A 17,531-nucleotide genomic window follows, 5' to 3' on the forward strand; every position below is an offset into this window, starting at 1 on the left:
TAAATAGTGGTCTCTCTTTTCCCTCTTCATAATGATTCTTTTTGAGGGATTTGAGAGTAAAATTGATTCTCAATATTGGGGGAAGCTGTTGTCTTCTTGATTTTACTCTTGCTAGTTCAAAGCTGCAGTACGGAGTAATGTGACCTGTAAAAACGCCACTGGTAGTTTTCCCATTCAACTTAGCACTTCTCCACCTCCTTTCTTTTTTTTCTTTACGGAGTACATCCTAGGTATATCCATCATCCTGTGATCCACTCTCCCGTCTTTGCATCTGTCACATTCGCGCCTGATCTGCAACTATCCCATTGGCGTTAGCAAAAAGCTGTGTGCTCTTTTCCGGGCTTGGGATCAACCTCCCTATTCAGCTAGTTGATAGCAGGGTCCAGTCCAGTGAGCGAGGTATCATCCCTTCCCCATCGTTACACCACTCTCTGATCGGATCCACAGGTGATACCTCATATCGTTGGGCCAAGGTTTTCGAGCTGGTCTAGAAACAACCTGACCACCCTGCATCCTGGAGATATTTGCGTTCTGAAATGACAAACCTCTCCCCGTTGTCACCGGGAGGACTGTGGGTGTGGAAGGGATTGGAGGAATATAACTATCCCTTACGGACACCGGTGTTACAGGGTGATCCATGTCTGTCAAAAAGAATAAAGTCACATAACTGCCCGAACTCGGGGTCTTCGAGTCTCGGCCATTCTGGAAATTTGTACCAGGATTCAATGGAGTACAGTAACTACGGTCTAACTACACCTCTCCACTGCAGTTTAGCTGGGAACGGTCAGCTCAGAATGGCCAGCTCCTCTGGATGAGGCTGTTTAAGCCCAGGTCTAATAAGTACCTCCGCTGATTTAACACCTGGAGGCAACAGATCTTCCGCTTCGGAGTAAAAAAAAAGAGCAAAATGAAGATCGAAAATCACACCCATGTATTTGGAAGACGAAGATCTGTGTTCTTCTCTAGAGCTTCTGCGCTTATGGCCTGCCACCAGCAAGACACTAGTCTTGAAAACTAATCTGTCAATTTTCTTGGGCCCGATAGTCGATCATTCGCGCCATCAGGCACCATAAAAAATCCCGATCGAACCGCTTACGGGTGCCTCGAGAAATCAGGATTTCTTATTTTTGGGATTTGCTTTTTCTTCTTTGGCTCCCTGCTACGCCGCTAGCTCTTTGATTTCGATCAATTATGGATCCACTAGCCTTGCTTGTCGCTTCTCCCTGGTTCATCCCCCTTCTCATCCTACTATGAAGAAATGGTACGTACTACTTCGAACTTAGATCCAACTCTATCTTTCAATCTATCGAGAACGAGGTGTGGACATCATTTGGTGCTGCTTCACCTTTACATACCACTCTCTCACTCAGAAAAGATGTTTGACAACTCGCGATTTTGAGATAGTTCTTATTAAATCTTGGTGAACCTCTCTTTCAAGCGCCTTTTTGTTTCCTTTTTTTCTCTTATTTATAGGGTATTATTCCGTGCGTCTCGATTTTCAGAACATAGCCTCGTTTGCTAGCTTCCTAAGCATAAGATACACACACACACACACACACATACTGACACGCAAATTTCGATCTTTCCATATCGCTACGTTTCTTCTCTTCAGCGTCTTGGATATTTACTTAGGCTCGTTTACCTGATGGTGTCTCTATGATCTGATTATTATTCTTCCAAACGACAATTTTAGCCAACGAGATTGCTCGCATTGCGTTTGATACCTCTCGACTTCGGACATATTCTGCACTCTCGTTTACGGCCTCCACAGACATCAGATGCTGACCTCTCATCTTCCTCGTGGATATCATTAATATCTCACTAGTGGCTGACGTCCATCTCGAATTCCGTATGCCGGGGGTTAATAAATTCCAAGGGACCCTAGTTGCTCCGAGTCCAACTATTCCAACCTACCGCCCAAGTTCACAATCATCGAAACGACCAGGCTACAACATGTCTACCTTATCGCCAAAATATCAACAGTACCTATCGATGGCAGATGACATCCAACCTTCAGATCCCTCAAGCAGTCAACTGAATAGTGAGAACATCTCAGAAGTCATGCGATTTATCCAAACCCATGTGTCTTCACAAGGGTCTTCACATTCAAGCGGAGCTCGGGAAATGATAAAGGCTGGACAAAGACGTATACGACTGGCTCTTCGCAATAAGAAAGGAGCGGACCCGAAGATAAAGACCGACGAAACCTCTCGACACATGTTGGCACTCCAACAAGAAGGTTATCTCACTTCGTCTCTAGCTCGCAAACCAGGCCATAAGAGTGCCGATTCCACGGCATCTACTTCGAGGTCCGTCTCGAGCCTCAGTTTTAAATCAAACCCGAAACGGGATGTCGAAACTATCGGTCAACCATGGCTGGAAGATCCGCTCGAGGAAAGGCATTCGCCCAGTTCTAACGGCAGTCAGGTGTCGTCACTCGACCTTCGAGATCTTGCGTCCTTTGTTGAGGCTGCAGTGAACTTCTCTTGTCAGCCCGAAAGTCTCGCCCCTTCTGAGCACAACAGCTTGAAGGGTATCGAGCAACCTCTCGGTCAGAATCCTGCCTCCCCCACAAGGCCAGGACAAACCCCAAGGCCTCCAGCACCGTTGGTGACCAAACCTAATACCTCAGTCAATTCAGGTTTGAGCAGCTCAAGTGGTAACAATGGGACCGAGACCTCAACACCGTCGCAGCCTAGTGAATCGCGCCCAGCAAACATTTTGCCGAATACAGAAGTGAGACTACATCTATCTTACAGCATAAAATCCAGTGCTAATTTCTAGCAGTTTCACGAACCTCTCGAAGACGTCAAGTCAAAAGAAGAAACCCGAACACTCGTCGCGAAATTCCCCCAACCGTCAGCCGGCTTACAGAGTTCATCCGCTCCAACAACACCGGCTTTAAAGCTCTTCCCTGACACCATGCCTCCACGCATCTCTAGTAAAGGGGCCTTGCGCATTCCAAATACCCGTGCGCCAACCCCTCACCGGCCTATGTCAGGCACGTCGACCTCTGTCCCAAAAGTCTCTGCAGCAGCTGTCTCCGAATCGAAGAGCCGAGAAACCAAAGTTTTGTCCCACGCCTTGCCTAAGATTCAGGAAGCCCCTCGGGAGGCACACAATGAAGACCTAGCTGCTGCTGAGCGACAAGAATGCACTTTGAACCATGACGAAGCGAGCCCGGTGCAAGAGAACTTTCCCCAAGCAAAAAATATACGGCGGTCCTCATCTCTCCCAATGGAAACGATCGAGGCCTTTCCTCTCCCAGCACCGTTAAGACCACTTCCTACAGTTCCTAAGCCAGAGTTGCAAGACTTAGAATCCACGAACTTGATATCCTCAGAAGACAAACAGCCCAATCAACGCGAGCCAAAGCAATCAGATCTTGATCCTCCATTTGAACCTTCTTCCAAAATAAGAAGCTCAAAGAATGCCGCAGAGAATGACAATAGTTCTCTACATGCCCGAGTGACACCATCGCCGAGACTAGTATTAGGTGCTAAAGAGCCAGCAATTGCACAGAGCAGAAGTGCGGAAACGGATCCATCTGGCGATTCCGGATCTAACCCATTCGTAAGAACCAAACAAAGTCGAGCAGAAAGGGCGCGTTCATTGAGAATGCAAGACCTTGCCACGAATCGCATCTATCTTGACGGTTTTAATGACAGCCAAAATGAAGAGCGGCAATCGTCTGAGTCACTCCGAGAGCCGGCAATTGTGGAAAATCGGGATTATAAAGCCCGAATTCATGCTGACCGACGATGCCGAAGAGAAGCCTCGTCAAGTCATTCATCACCACCACCACCTCCCCCTCCATCCAATCCTCTACGGCACTCGTTCCCCGTACGACACAACTGCACTTCCCCAGGGAGCTCAAAGGCGGAAACTCGCGAGAGTAGCGAAACTTTGCCTATCCCATCTTCCAGCAGAACCTCTCGGGCGTACCGTAGTAGTCGTGCACAGAGTGCAGACACGAAACGTGAAAATCCCACCCTGGAACCCCGTATCCCCGATCTCTCAGAGGCTCCTCTTCCTTCCTCAGATGACGAGGTCACAGCAGGCGGGGTGTCCATGCCACAGCCACGGGCGACATCCGGGCGACGTCGACGATCGAAACACGCACCTATTGTTGTTGATGAACTACCTTCTCACAGGGGACGTTCATTGAAAAAGCACTACTCGAGAAACATAAGCCCCCCAACACCACAGGGCCGTCGAAAGCATGTTCCAGGGAATCGCACACACAAGCATCGTTCTCAGGGTTACCAGTCTTACAACTCTCATGACTATCAAGTTCCAGAGCCGAAGCCGAACCCTTCTCTCGAAGGGCGTATCGAACACCTGGAGCGGCAAAACAAGATCCTCCAGGCTGCGCTCCTCGCAGCTCTGGATGTCGGGATCAAACAGGATCTTTCAAGTATTCTGGGAGAATCGACTGCGTCGTTCTCTACAAATGCAATCCATCCACTCAGGGGACGGTCTTCCTCAGCTACGGTCAATACCTCTGCCTCGGAGGAGCCCAAAATCACACACGACAGACATAAGATGCACGACAAGCAGGAAAGACCCACCGGTAAAGGCAAACCTTTTTACCGACCAGAAAGTTGGATTGCCAGTCCTGATTCATTCGGGAAAGACAGTTATGCTAGTGAGGACAGTTCCAACGCCAGAGAACTGGAGGATATGATTGAAGAATTCGACCTCAACTGGGAGTCAGACAACTCACCAGCCAGCCAGAGGACCCGAATTATGTTTTAAGCCGCTCTCTCAACCTTTGGGTGGCCATCTCGCATTCGTTTTTAAATAAATTCTCCTTTCCCTGCTTGCTCCTTCTACCCTAAGTGACCTCAGCTCAACGGCCAGCGTCGTTCAGACAGACACAGTTTCCTTCTCCTAATCGTCACTCATTCGGGCTATTTTTATTAATAATATTCTTCGTGTCAATTATCTTCCCTTCTCTTTTGACGATACCATCTAGTGTTTTCTTGCTGCTCGGCTGCCTTGTACATAAACGAGTTTTATTATTCCGTTCGTTGGAAAGTTCATAGTCAGAGAATCCCAATCTACCCATTTAATTCTGGAAGATGTTCAAAACTAGAGACGAAACCAACTTGGATTCATCGTAGAATTGACACAAATTAAAATAATGCCGGTAAACGAGTACTAAGTAGGTATACGATCCGTTAAGTTAAGTTGGGAGACGGTTTTGCCTGACATCGCTTAGTCATCCACGGTTTGGTTGTGTCGAAGTTCTGGATGGACGGACGGACGGGATTGTTATTATTGACAACCACCGAATAGCTACAATCGCTTGCAATTAAAGACATTGGTTTGGTGTATACCCTGAGATTCCAGGCTATGCTATGAGAAGACTCTGGTGTGCCCAAGCATCCTCATGACATTCTCGCCTCTTCTCACCCGACCTAAACAAACACCTCCCTTCTACTCCCCGCACCACCTTGGGAAATGGCGAACTCTACCGTGGTATGTGTGCCCTTCAACAGACAAACCCAGAAATATCTAACCCCCTCCCTCTTTTTTCTCCCGAATCGCGAAACTAACAATGATAGTGAAATAGTCCCCACAAATCCCCCAACATGTGGCCGCTCTGCTCTCCCATCTCACCTCGCGCCCAGGAGTGCAATCCACCTTTATCCTCTCGCGCAAAGATGGCTCCATTATCCAAAGCACCGGACTCCTAGCCTCCTCCCCCTCCTCCTCTTCTTCGTCCTCTTCTAAACCCACCAGAAATGCTCCCACATCTCCAGCTCCCCCGGCACCTGGAACCGAAGATGCTATTCCGGACTCCGCTTCCTCCCCTCCTCCTCCTCCTACAGACCTACCCTTACCCGCCGCCCCTAGCACCAGCGCAACACCACCGAAACCGCACCAGCCCTCTCAGGCAGAGGCACTAGCGGCGCAGGTCTTCGCGTTCGTCAGCAGCGCGTCGACCCTCAGCTTTTCACTATCGCATCCGCTGGGGGAACATCCGACCCCGAAGCGCAGGGATTCAAGCAGCGTCCCGGACAGTGCAGCGCCGGGGGGGGGGACTACTCCTCCTCCTCCATTAGGCCGCGAAGACGGGGACGGCGATGGATCGGAACGGGAGGATGACGACGAGGTCAAGCTTCTCCGATTGAGGACGAAGAAGCATGAGATTGTGGTGGTTCCGGACCGGAAGTATTTGCTTTGTGTGGTGCATGATGCGACGCATCCGACGGCGGGGAATGTCGTCGTAGGGGCGGGCGGAGGACGGTTGTCGCGATGATTTTTTATGTTTCAAAATATATTATCTTTTATTTCTTTTTTATGTCTTGTAATGTCTTGTGTGGTAGGGAGGGGGGCTTTGTTCTATTGCTTGACTACGGAGCACCTAAATATATTATGGTTCTTTGAGATGACTACTGGTGTTTGGTAGTTATCCCTCAGACTTGAGGGTCGGGAATTAGGTTAGTTACATATATGGAAGGGAATACTATGTATGTACCTAGTAATATTTTCTTCCTTCGTCACAAGTACAATCCATCCATCCTTCTGACGTGTGGTGGCGGGCGGAAGACGAGATATTGGCCAGTCAGGGGAGGGCGATGCTGAGGAGGCCGGATTTGCAGGATGTAGATTGGATGGACCAAAAGTGTACCGGTCGGCATGACTCAAAAGTACGTAGCCTTACTCCGTACTGTTTATGAACCATCCTGAAATTCAAACAGGCAGTGAGGTTATTCTTAGCCACAGATATACACAGCTGTACGGATACTCGGTAGTTCAAGGTAGAAGAATGAATGCTGCCTGGTGAGGTGGAGGTTCCACAGCCAGTTGTTCATCCAGTCTCCAGCTTCTTTCTTTCTTTCTTTCTTTCTTTCGTGAGAATAAAGATTGATTGTGAAATCATTACGAGTCTTCGGATTGAAAGTTGTGGCGTGGTTGGCAAATCCAAATACGGTGGTTGGTTGGCTGACCACCAGAATTTTCATCTTGACGGGATTCTCTTCAGTTGGGTATATTATCTGTAGTCTGGTGTATGGTAGGATCAGTTAGATAGAATCATAATAATAATCAGAGAAAAAGAAGAGGATATATAAAGAAGAAGCCAGGATAAAAAAAGAAAAACAAAAGTGCCATGTCACTATCTGGATGACTCCCGTCTGCTTCCCTCATATCCGCATCCGTCCTCATCTTCCGATCCTCATCTTCTCTTTTTCTTTTCCTTCTCCGTCTTCCTTTCTCAGGGCTGACTTTTCCTCCTCTTGCTCCCCCCCCCCTCCCCTTTCTTCCTCATTATCTTCAACTGTATCTCGGGTTTCTTGATGTTTCTGTTCTTGTAGTTCGTATTAATATTCTCTTGCTTTAGAGTGGTCCCTGCATCCGCTCTCTCCCTCTCAGCTTCGCCACTCTTGCCACCAATTCCCTGTGAGTAACTGCTCCTCCTCCTCCTCCTCCTCCTCCTTCTTACCACTTCTCCCTTCTCCGTCTCTACCTGTCTGCCTGACTTGAAGATATCTACCTAAAGATATCTTTTTTTTCCCCGCCACTTAAGCTTTTCTTTTTCTTTTTCTTTCTATCCTCTGGGCAGCCAGGGTTAGTCTTTTGCCTATTACTCCGCCGCCTCCCCGTATAGTCACCCGGACGGCGGACCCTTGGGTTTTTGCCCGCTAAGACTCCGACTCGGAGTCATCGTCAAAACAGGCGCCAGAGGTTCCATAAATTCTCCTGGTTCTCTTTGCTGACTAGTTTCTCTTTGCCATCGCAGCCTCCCTTCTCTCATCCTCTCCTCTCGTCGCTGGATCTCGTGTTGCCTCCGATAAACACCTGACTGCCTACACAAGCGCCGGTCCCCCCCCAACGGTTCCTGCCTGCTTGTCTGTCAGTCCGGCCGTTCTATCGGCTCGCTATAACTTCTTTTGCGCCCCCCTACCTCAAGATGTACTTTGTTGCTTCAAAGTCTACTGTTCCGGTCACCTCTGTTGCAGAATCCACTACCCCAGATCTCCGTGTTTCCTTTGGTATGGTTGTTGCCTCATTTTGAGTCATATCCCGTCCAACTCTTTTGTCCTTGGGGAGTCACGTTCACTCTTTGACGTGTCTCGTTACTCTCATACGATACCCCCGGCTTGATCTACTTGGAATCTACAATAGGTGATCGGAACATTTAGACCCTGACTCTTTCTCTCTCTGTCTTGACCTGTTTGCCACCTGCCCCCCTCTTCCTTTCGACTCTCCTACATATCCTCCTCACCCTCTGGTGTTGTTGAATGACTCTTCATTTAACCTCATTACTCTAACCCCCCCCCCCCCCCCTTTTTTTTTTGATACTCTACAAACCTGGAGTACCATCGCTCTTAAGGCTCGCCGTCGCCTGCGAACAAAAGACGGTATCTTGTCTTATCGCTTCTCGTTAACGGTTATTTGCACAACGGTATAATTGATACACTCACGGTTACAAACTAAAGATCTTTGCATCATCCTTTCCCATATTCGGCTAGTCCCACGTTTTAAGGTTGTCCCTTTGGATCATCCTTAGAGAATACTTTTCTACTTCGATATCTTGTTGAGGGTATTCAGGTCGCGAGACTCTGTAGCTTCTCGGATATGTCAGGGATTGACGTGTTGGGCTCAAACCCAAGCATTCAATACAAAGCATCCTACGCTCACCCATATGCATCGTCGATCTCTTCTTCAGCCTCCTCCTCCTCCTCCTCCATTTTCTCCCTCGATGGACTCTCCACCCAGAGCTCGGTTTCATCCACATCAACGAACTCCGTCGATGTGATTTGGGAACATGATGGTGAATACCCTGCCGGAGGAAGAGGACTGGCTGCCCCTGGTGGTGTTCGTTCTTGTTCAAGGGGAACTGCCCCTAAAGCTGCCGAAGTTGCTGTTCCGCGGGAAATGCGCAAGCATCCCCGACGTACTAGCAATGTAGTGCAGTCAAACGGCGTGTCTTGCACGCGGCCTCCGCCCTGTCTGCTCCGGCAGTCCGAGCGGAAGGTTAACTTTGTCGATAATCTTGTCGGTGAGTGAATGAGAGGATACCCATGATTGGCCCTCCCCCCCCCCCCCCCCCAACACCTTCCTTTTTAGGGGGCGGCTTTTTTATTGCTTTTTCGAACCATGGAGCTAAGATTTTCGGTCCCCAAGACACCGCGTCGCAGATCGTCGAGATCATTTGGCCCTTATCCGCGGTTTCGCTGCGCAGTGATTCTAGCACGGGATGCAAGGGTGTTTTACCCCTGCGTACCTTTATCCAAGAAACTCTCCGCCGCTCCCGGACTAGTTATAGCACGTTGCAGGTCGCGCTCTACTACCTGATTAAGATCAAGTCACACGTGCCAAGCCATGATCTGACCCACGATCAGTCGCGGGCCAAACCTGTCTGTCGTGCCATGCAGTGTGGTCGACGCATGTTTTTGGCCGCTCTGATCTTGGCGTCTAAATATCTTCAGGACCGTAATTATTCTGCTCGCGCTTGGAGCAAGATTTCCGGCCTGAATACGACAGAAATCAACCAGAACGAGTTGATGTTCCTCGAGGCCGTTGGTTGGCGACTTCACATTTCCGAAGCCACCTTCCAGCGCTGGACAGACATCGTTCTGAAGTATACTCCCAGTGCGGGGGGTATGATTGCTCTTGAAGGACAGTCTTGGCGCACACTGATTCCGAAGCTCACTCCGGAGCTGGAGGAAATTGATGTTGAGCCCATGAAGCCTTCGAGTATGGGCGAATTCAACCCTCACTTGGTGACCGACTCCCCCTCGCCTCGCAGCACTGGCCCGCGCGGCGCTGACTGCCCGGCCCCCGTTTCTGTCGAGTCGACCGCTGTTCCGGCTCCCGAGTTGAACAGCCAAGCAGAAAGCTGTGTCCCAGTCCTCCCAGCCCTCCCCGCGATGCCCCGACTGCCGATGCTGCCCACCCCTCAGATGACCCCCCAGTCAAACAACGCCGCCACTCCTGCTGCGAGTGCCGGCGGCCAGGCTGCTCACCGGCGCCATATGTATGCTGCAATGTCTCAGGCGCAGAGCATGTGTACTGCGCGATCGATTTTCGATCAGCGCCCGTCACTTCCGCTTTGCCCTAAAACTAGCACGCTGGATGGTTACCCAACCTTGCTGCGCCGGTCATCCCTGGCTTGCTCGACGTCATCTGCATCTTCACCAGAGTCGATGGTTTCGGATGTCTCCACGCTTTCTTCCCAATCTTCCCAGTCTTTCCAGTCTTCCCAGTCTTCCCGATCTTCCTTGTCCTCGAGTTTCTCGGGTACCAATGGAGCTGCTTTGCCTCGTCTAGCGGTCCAGGCCACCATGCGATCCACTGGCAACTCTTTGAAAGAGACTCGGAAACACTTGGGTGTTGCATCTCCCATTGATGAAACTTCTTTCAGCGATGCATACAGCTCCCCGGAAACCTACTTTGGCCGCGGCGGCCGGGTTCCTGATCTCTCTAGCTTTTCGCTAAGAACTCCAGTAGATATCTCGTCTACCCATGAAGCCGCTCAGAGCCTCTGCGAATTGTCGGGTGCCATTTGCCGTCCTCAGAAAACGGTCGCGCCAGGGTCTCACCGTCGTCAATGTCGCAAGCGTGGCCGCACTGGATCCGAAGACCTGCAATTGCAGAATCACGTTCGCCGATTGATGCGCACTGACTCTGTTTCTGAAGGTCCCGTCCTGGCGGATGGTACTATGGCTAACGTCTTTCGCAAGTCTGAATCAGCCAACCAGACCCCTTCGTCGGTCTCGCAGCTCAGCGCTCTTGGCTTTGGTGCTTCGCTCTCTGGTCCCGCCGGCATGAAGCGTGCATGCTGTGGGAGCGAAGCTCGCAAGATTGCGCTCCATCCTAGCTTGCGTGCCGACTATATGAGCTAGATTAAACTCTCTTTCAGCTCAACTCCCCTCCCTTCCTTTGACCCTACTCTTATGGAACCCGCACCTCCCTTATTCCCTCATTTTGCGTTTCTTTTCTGTATAGAAAGGAAAAGTTCTTATTATTAACACCGGTTATTGCATAATCATTATTTTTTTTTTATCGACTCTACGAACTCGTCGATCGAGTAACTCTCTTTCTGAACTTCCCTCTCAACGCTACACAAGGAAGAGATGCGGACGATGGGTCGGGAAAAGTTGTGTGCGAACTCTCTCTCAAAGATCCTCTTTTTGCAATGGGAAAAAAAAAAAGTGTCTAATTTTTTTTTTCTCGTCATTGTATATACCCTACCGCTGTTGGGCTTCGGAGATGGGAGTCTGTATTGACCATTACTTTATTTTAGCGGCTTTGATTGAGCTTGCTGGTGTATGATGTATGCCGGGGTAGGAATCTTGCGATGTGTTTTTTATTTTATTTTCTTTGTCTTTTTTCCTTGGTCATTTTCATTGTTGTCACTTACTGGTTGCGTGCTTTTACTATCATCTGAACTGGAGTGTGATGGGCAGGAGGAACTGGAATGGATTATGGATTCTTTCGTCAATATTTTGTCCTTCGCTATTCGCCACTGTCAGGTAGGATTGCACACCCGCAGTCGTGGAGTTTACTGGGGTTGCTAGGAGTCTGCTAGGTGTTTTTTTTTTTTTTCGATTGAGAGTTTCTTCTGATTTCTATTCGGCTTTTTCCAGCGTAAGACCCCCGTTGCACGTACACTATCAGGTGTCTGGATATTTCCCCCCCTCTTGTATACTCGCATGTGCGGTAAGGACGATCTTTTCATCCAATACCAGCAGAATCTGAACTCTCACTATATTCCGCTTCCTCCAGTGCTCAGATTAACAACTACATACCGAAGTATGACTCACTGGGCCCCGGTAACTAACCAAGAGCCGGATCACGGACCAGGTGAGTCATGCCCGGAACGGTGGCGATGGGCTTGCAGCCTCAGGCGGCAAGGCTTCGGTGAGGTCCAAAGGCTGCCAGGCAGTAAGGCACCAATCATTACGGGAGATGGCGGATTCAAGGCGGAGAAAAACGGAATGGCGTGAATCAAACGCTAGCCTCATATAGAATAGCACGATCAGATAAGATCAGCCCACTGTCACGCGTCCCCAGAGCCGGTTATCAGTGGGGGGAGGGGCCCGGTATATTATGGACCGTTGACTCTTCCCCTCTTCCAGTTCTCCTCTCTCTCCGTAGCATTCTTCCATCACCTTTTGTCATCTTCTACTTCTCTAAGTCTCATGAGAGTCATGGGTCATTTCCTGATTACAGGGTTGGTTTCCGCACTGACTCTCTCTGGCTGGTTCTCCCTTCAAGCTACAGCTACTCCTGTGGTTACGGCGAGGGACAAAGGTCCCGCTCAGGCAGTCCTTGGTGAGTCTTCCGAATCATGGTCGACAATCCTGCGGGAGGAAACGGTCCCCCACGATGCCGTCTCTGTGGACGCCAGCGAAGGTGACGTGGAGGAGTCCATGTTCCCCCCTCCGTCCTGGTTCACCTCAACCCTAATGGCACGACGCCTCCTCGCCGTCTCGACCTCCGGTGTGGTCTCGACCATTTTTCCTGATCCCTTACCCTTAAAATCCCATGCGCCAGCCTCCGTCGCAGGCCAGCCTATTAGTCTTCGCGAGTACTTCGCCGACTGTGACGAAGCGCTCCCACTCGACTCTGGCTCTGGAGGAAACGGCGACCCAACTTTCCTCGCTCTCCGCGTCGCAACCACCTTCCGCAACACCGCTGCCGGCTCCAACCTCAGTCTCTCGATCGACTGGTGGGACCACGTCAACAGCACCAACCCCGTGTTCCCAGGCTTCCCGCTCAGTGAAGCTGGTCTGCCACGCGTCACGTTGTTCGGGTACCTTGAGCCCTTTGAGACCCCCATACCGCGTGACACTGAGGCCGCGCTGCGCGAGTGCTATGTGGATGCACATCCCGATGCCAAGGTATGGCTGCCCGGGAAGCCGTTGTCTCCGCACTCTAGCTTTTGGGCGAAGATGGTGGTGACGCAAGTGTATTGGATTGGAGGGTTCGGCGGACTCCAGCAGATCGGGTGGATGAATATCTCGGAGTGGAAGGGGATTCGACGACTGGGGAGTTTACCAGGGATCGGGGATGGAAGGGGATGGGAGGATGTGAAGCTTCCGGGGGAACAGTAGCAGGTTATCTCTAGGTAGTACCTACCTATGGCACGCAAGGGGGAAATTGATTGCAACCAGGTCTACTATTACTTATACTTACTAGCATAAGTAATCTCTTGCCTAGGACCGGTCAACAGCCGTATAATACAACATACTATAGCCAAGCAAAAGGTATGCAGGGGCTTGGAAGTTTTATAGCTGGAGCGGTATTTTTAGCCAGGAATAGCTGTATGCTGTTTATAGTATTTGTAGAGCGAGTTAAATGCCTTGCACGCCTCTGGGGCATGGCAACTCAATTTTACCCATCAAATAGCTCAAATGTTTATCTTTGCATGACGGTAGAAAAGTTTCCTATAGGCTGAATACAACAATTAGCTATTATCGATATCTGCTCATACATTTTATATACGAACCAAGTATTCATACTGTGCTATATTATATGACTACTTTTTGCAAACCCCTTGTTATACTAAGGGTGCTTTTAATGTGTTCTACTGTATAGGGTTAGCAAGTGTTCTAAACTTTTCGCACTTTACTAAAAGGGGGAGTACGGGAGTAATATAGCACTACTGCTTCAATATCCGTCAACCTACTGTGTTTATCCTTACCAACCTCTGCTTGATCTCTTGACAACATGACTTCATCAAACCCTCTCCTGAAACTAGGCCAGTGTCTTACTGGCAGAGCTAACTAGTAAATATACAGTCACTAAGCAACTTGGAGAATTTGTCTGGCAGGGAAGGTACATATTAAGCACACATTCTCATAATTTTAGTTGATGCTAACATGCCTGGATCGTTAACAGTACCCAAATTGGTGAGACGGTAATAATCAAAACTGCGCGCCATTTCCGTATCACGAAGGAAAGGGATGTTCTGAGGAAGTTCCAGCCCAGAACACCATACCTGCGTCCCTTGCTCGACGAGATCATGGAGCCACCAGCCCCACTCGCAATCGTATTGAAGAGCATCTCGAAGATGACCTCCAGACCGCTTCAGCAACCAGGAAGCTTAATGGAAGGGAGATCAAATATGTCTCGAAGATGGTACTTGAGGCTCTGAAGGTGCTCCATGAAGATGGTTATGTGCATACCACCGGTCAGGACCAAACCCCTGGATAAGTCTTTCGAACCAAAGTGCTTGTTTCTGACGGAAAAAAAAAACCCCCCCCTTTTTACAGATATTGAAATGGATAATGTTCTCGTGAACTACGCGCCAACTTCCTAGAGCGGCAATGGGCAACGTTTTACAGACGTCCAACTTGCAGACCTCGAGAGTACCGTGCACATAACCTCCCGCTTCTGTGAGGACCGGGACGAAATTGGGACGCCTATTTGGCGGAGTCCGGAGGCCCAGTTAGGACTGAAATGGGGCCCAGCGACCGATATTTGGTCATTCGGGACAATGGTAATGAATACGCATGCTGCTTCATGTTTGCTAATCAATCGAAGACTGATGGATTTTTTAAAAGGTTATATCCATGATCTGGGGCGACAATTTCTTCATATTTAAGCCCAAGGTCCCCCGTGGCCACGATGAATACGAACTGGAGATCCTTGCCAAACACCACATCTATTTTGAACCGTTTCCACTTTCGTATGCGGATCTTGCTGATCAGGAGACATTGGGGGTGCTATCGCTTATTATGAACGATGTGCCGCCCGAGAAATTAAAACCATTCTCCCTGGCTAGTCAACGAGAGATTTCAAAACAAGATAAGGACTTTCTCTTGAAAATAATGAAGCTGGATCCACGGGACAGGCCAACTGCAAAAGAGCTCCTTGAAGACGAATGGTTCAACCAAGGATGAAGACGCAGTATTCAATTCAAGTTCGGGTTTATCTCCCTATTGCAGACTGTGACTGATCCGTACGTCTAACAAGATGGCAGATGTGGATTTACACGCTATACGAGTCGTCTGAATCATTCATTACACGAACCGTTGATTTGCAGGTCAGAAGGCCAATCTTTCACGGTATATTTCGACCGAAAGCACTCTGTAGGAGGGCTGATATGATATGACTGATCTTTAGACAACCTGTCCCGGAGATGTCACGAAATCTAGGGTTAGTGGACTGTAGGAATTAGAACATATGATTCTAGATTAGGCTTAATGCCTTATCCAAGGGACTATGGCCGAGCAAAGTGAGAATGAGATATCAATCATGATATACACAAGACAACAGGATAAGAGATAAGCCTACAGACTGCTGGACGCGGTTTCCTCCAATGATGGGCGCTGGCGCTGGCGACTATCACCACAACGACAACCACTACTTATCATGCATAATCTTTCGGCAGGGGGGGTCACCAAGATGACCGGCATGTATAAATACAGTACATGCAGGGTCGAAATGCAGCAGGTTCTGGGAATCTCGATCTCCCTTCCAACCAACCGCCAGCCTCTCCAGATCGAACGAAAGATGAGGTTCCGCCGTCCCCAGCTCCGTGTCCCCCAGTCCAAGTCGGCGTTCGCCGATGGAAATGCACGCTGGACCAATCTTGATCTGGACCCGGTCCCCCAGTCAGCGCGACTCTGGGGTCCCTTGAGTTTCATCGGTACGTCGAACTTGAATTTCAAGCCCCCCTTCCCCTTCCCCGCAAACGAAAAGCGTTTTCGGTGACTTACCCAGATTTCGCAGCGTACTGGATCTCTGATGCCTTCAATTCGGCGACATGGCAGTTTGCTAGTAGTATCATCGCCGTCGGTCTGACCTGGAGGGAATCCATTGCCATTGTCGCCGTCTCCTTCTTCATCATCTCCTTCGTGATTTCCGCCAATGGCGCTGTCGGGGCAATTTACCATGTTCCCTTCCCCGTGATCGCTCGTGCGAGCTGGGGATTCTGGGGTTCGTACATTGCAATCCTCTCACGCTCGATTCTGGCAGTGTTCTGGTTCGCCATTCAAAACGTCAATGGGGGAAATGCGGTGAAGGCGATGATCGGCGCCATTTGGCCTAGTTTCTTGACTCTCAAGAATCACATCCCCGAGAGCCAGGGGATCGAGACCAATACCATGATCGCGTACTTGATTTTCTTCATTGTACAATTTCCTTTTCTCTGCATCCACCCTAACAAAGTGCGCTGGCTGTTTATAGCCAAGTCAATCATCGTGCCCATTGCCTGGATTGCCATCCTCATCTGGGCGTTCGTGGCGGAGGGCGCTGGCCCGATCTTCCAACAAAAGGCCACTGTCTCCGGTTCGCAATATAGCTGGCTGTTCCTGGCGAGCATGACCTCGGTGCTAGGAAACTATGCGACCCTCAGCGTGAACCAGGTGAGGATCACTGTCGGTTCTCCTTTCCGATCGGAACTAACGTTCACCCTAGTCTGACTTCTCACGATACTCGCGCGTCACCCCGAAATGGCAACTGCTATATGTCCCGATGCTCCCCATTGTCTTCACCTTTATCTCCTTCATCGGCATCGTCGCCTCCTCCGCCGGCTGGTCCCGCTACGGCGGTGACATCCCCTGGGACCCCATCGAGCTGATCAGCAACTGGTCTAGCCGCTCCTGCCGTTTCTTTGCCGCCTTCTCGTTCGCCCTGGCATCCCTGGGTGTCAACATCTCCGCGAACTCTATCTCGGCCGCAAATGATCTCATGGCCCTTTTCCCGACCTACGTCAACCTCCGCCGCGGCCAGATCCTCTGCGGCCTGCTCTCCTGGGCCCTGGTCCCCTGGAAAATTCTGGAATCCGCCGGAAACTTCCTGAACTTCATGTCCGCATATGCAGTCTTCCTCGGCCCCATCGCCGCCATCATGCTCTGGGACTTCTGGCTCATCAAGCAGCGCAAATACGACACCTTGGCCCTCTACCAACCGCAAAACCCAATCTACAGTTTTGCAGGCTGGCTGGTGAACTGGCGCGCGGTGGTTGCGTTCCTGGCTGGCGTGGCCCCGAGCTTACCGGGGCTGATTAACTCTGTAAATTCGGGCATCCCTGTGGGGGTGGGTGTTCATCCATACCAGTTTGGGTGGATTTTGGGGTTCGTCGGCACGAGTATTGTGTATGTGGGGTTGTCGATGCTCTTCCCAGTGCCGGCGGCGATGATTGAAAGGCCGGTTCTGGCTGATGAGATTTATGATATGCGGGAGGGGGCGGTAGACAGTGTGGCGCCGGAGTCGGCGGAGGAGATTCGGGTGCAAAATAAGGGAGAGAAGGAGTTTATCTGAATTATCTCCATTCCATCTCTCTACGGTATGTGTCCTGTTTCTGGTGAACTGTAATGTTGGTTAAATCTACTATTATTTATCATATCATACTTGCCCGGACCGCTTTGCATCAAGCCATAAACCTCCACAATCTGTCTACAAACAGAAGTAAATCACGATCATCGCTCCAAGCCCTCCGCCAGAGTGAAGATATATATTGTGTCAAGTCTCAGTTGCACATAAAAACTGCACAGTTCAATTGCGCCAGATCCGGACGGACACCACCACTTGGTTATAGTCAGGTCTAGCCTTACCTTGAATAT

General features: G+C 50.0%; 6 protein-coding genes across 6 annotated transcripts; all 6 read left to right on the forward strand.

Annotated features, from left to right (window-relative positions):
- Positions 1-1,953: 1,953 nt before the first annotated feature.
- P175DRAFT_0495283 (uncharacterized protein) lies at positions 1,954-4,758 on the forward strand (the record flags this gene model as incomplete). The annotated part of the gene is made up of 2 exons (XM_040896068.1): positions 1,954-2,736; positions 2,788-4,758. 2 exons carry the CDS (start codon positions 1,954-1,956, stop codon positions 4,756-4,758), a joined length of 2,754 nt encoding a protein of 917 aa, XP_040750336.1.
- A 708-nt stretch (positions 4,759-5,466) lies between these two features.
- P175DRAFT_0495284 (uncharacterized protein) lies at positions 5,467-6,268 on the forward strand (the record flags this gene model as incomplete). Its single annotated transcript, XM_040896069.1, has 2 exons — positions 5,467-5,484; positions 5,579-6,268. 2 exons carry the CDS (start codon positions 5,467-5,469, stop codon positions 6,266-6,268), a joined length of 708 nt encoding a protein of 235 aa, XP_040750337.1.
- A 2,321-nt stretch (positions 6,269-8,589) lies between these two features.
- Positions 8,590-10,859, forward strand: P175DRAFT_0442900 (putative G1/S-specific cyclin Pcl5; the record flags this gene model as incomplete). Its single annotated transcript, XM_040894143.1, has 2 exons — positions 8,590-9,013; positions 9,139-10,859. The coding sequence occupies 2 exons, from the start codon at positions 8,590-8,592 to the stop codon at positions 10,857-10,859; spliced, it is 2,145 nt and encodes a 714-aa protein (XP_040750338.1).
- A 213-nt stretch (positions 10,860-11,072) lies between these two features.
- On the forward strand, positions 11,073-12,061 carry P175DRAFT_0340306 (uncharacterized protein). Its single transcript, XM_040892879.1, has 2 exons — positions 11,073-11,489; positions 11,604-12,061. The coding sequence occupies exons 1-2, from the start codon at positions 11,286-11,288 to the stop codon at positions 11,961-11,963; spliced, it is 564 nt and encodes a 187-aa protein (XP_040750339.1). The 5' UTR covers positions 11,073-11,285; the 3' UTR covers positions 11,964-12,061.
- Positions 12,061-13,534, forward strand: P175DRAFT_0340249 (uncharacterized protein). The gene has a single exon (XM_040892878.1). It carries the CDS (start codon positions 12,159-12,161, stop codon positions 13,071-13,073), a length of 915 nt encoding a protein of 304 aa, XP_040750340.1. The 5' UTR covers positions 12,061-12,158; the 3' UTR covers positions 13,074-13,534.
- Positions 13,535-15,477: 1,943 nt separating this feature from the next.
- Positions 15,478-17,229, forward strand: P175DRAFT_0442231 (nucleobase cation symporter-1 family protein; the record flags this gene model as incomplete). The annotated part of the gene is made up of 3 exons (XM_040894115.1): positions 15,478-15,613; positions 15,697-16,331; positions 16,384-17,229. The coding sequence occupies 3 exons, from the start codon at positions 15,478-15,480 to the stop codon at positions 17,227-17,229; spliced, it is 1,617 nt and encodes a 538-aa protein (XP_040750341.1).
- Between the last annotated feature and the right edge of the window lie 302 nt (positions 17,230-17,531).

This window comes from Aspergillus ochraceoroseus (assembly GCF_002846915.1).
Source record: "Aspergillus ochraceoroseus IBT 24754 chromosome Unknown P175scaffold_7, whole genome shotgun sequence".
Lineage (NCBI taxonomy): Eukaryota > Fungi > Ascomycota > Eurotiomycetes > Eurotiales > Aspergillaceae > Aspergillus > Aspergillus ochraceoroseus.

What these genes read in the sequence shown, in the direction of transcription:
- P175DRAFT_0340306 (XM_040892879.1), top strand. Translation starts at nt 11,286, where the DNA reads ATGATGTATGCCGGGGTAGGAATCTTGCGATGTGTTTTTTATTTTATT. An exon ending in TCGCTATTCGCCACTGTCAG is followed by an intron (nt 11,490 to 11,603) that starts GTAGGATTGCAC and finishes GGCTTTTTCCAG; the next exon opens with CGTAAGACCCCCGTTGCACG.
- P175DRAFT_0340249 (XM_040892878.1), top strand. Translation starts at nt 12,159, where the DNA reads ATGAGAGTCATGGGTCATTTCCTGATTACAGGGTTGGTTTCCGCACTG.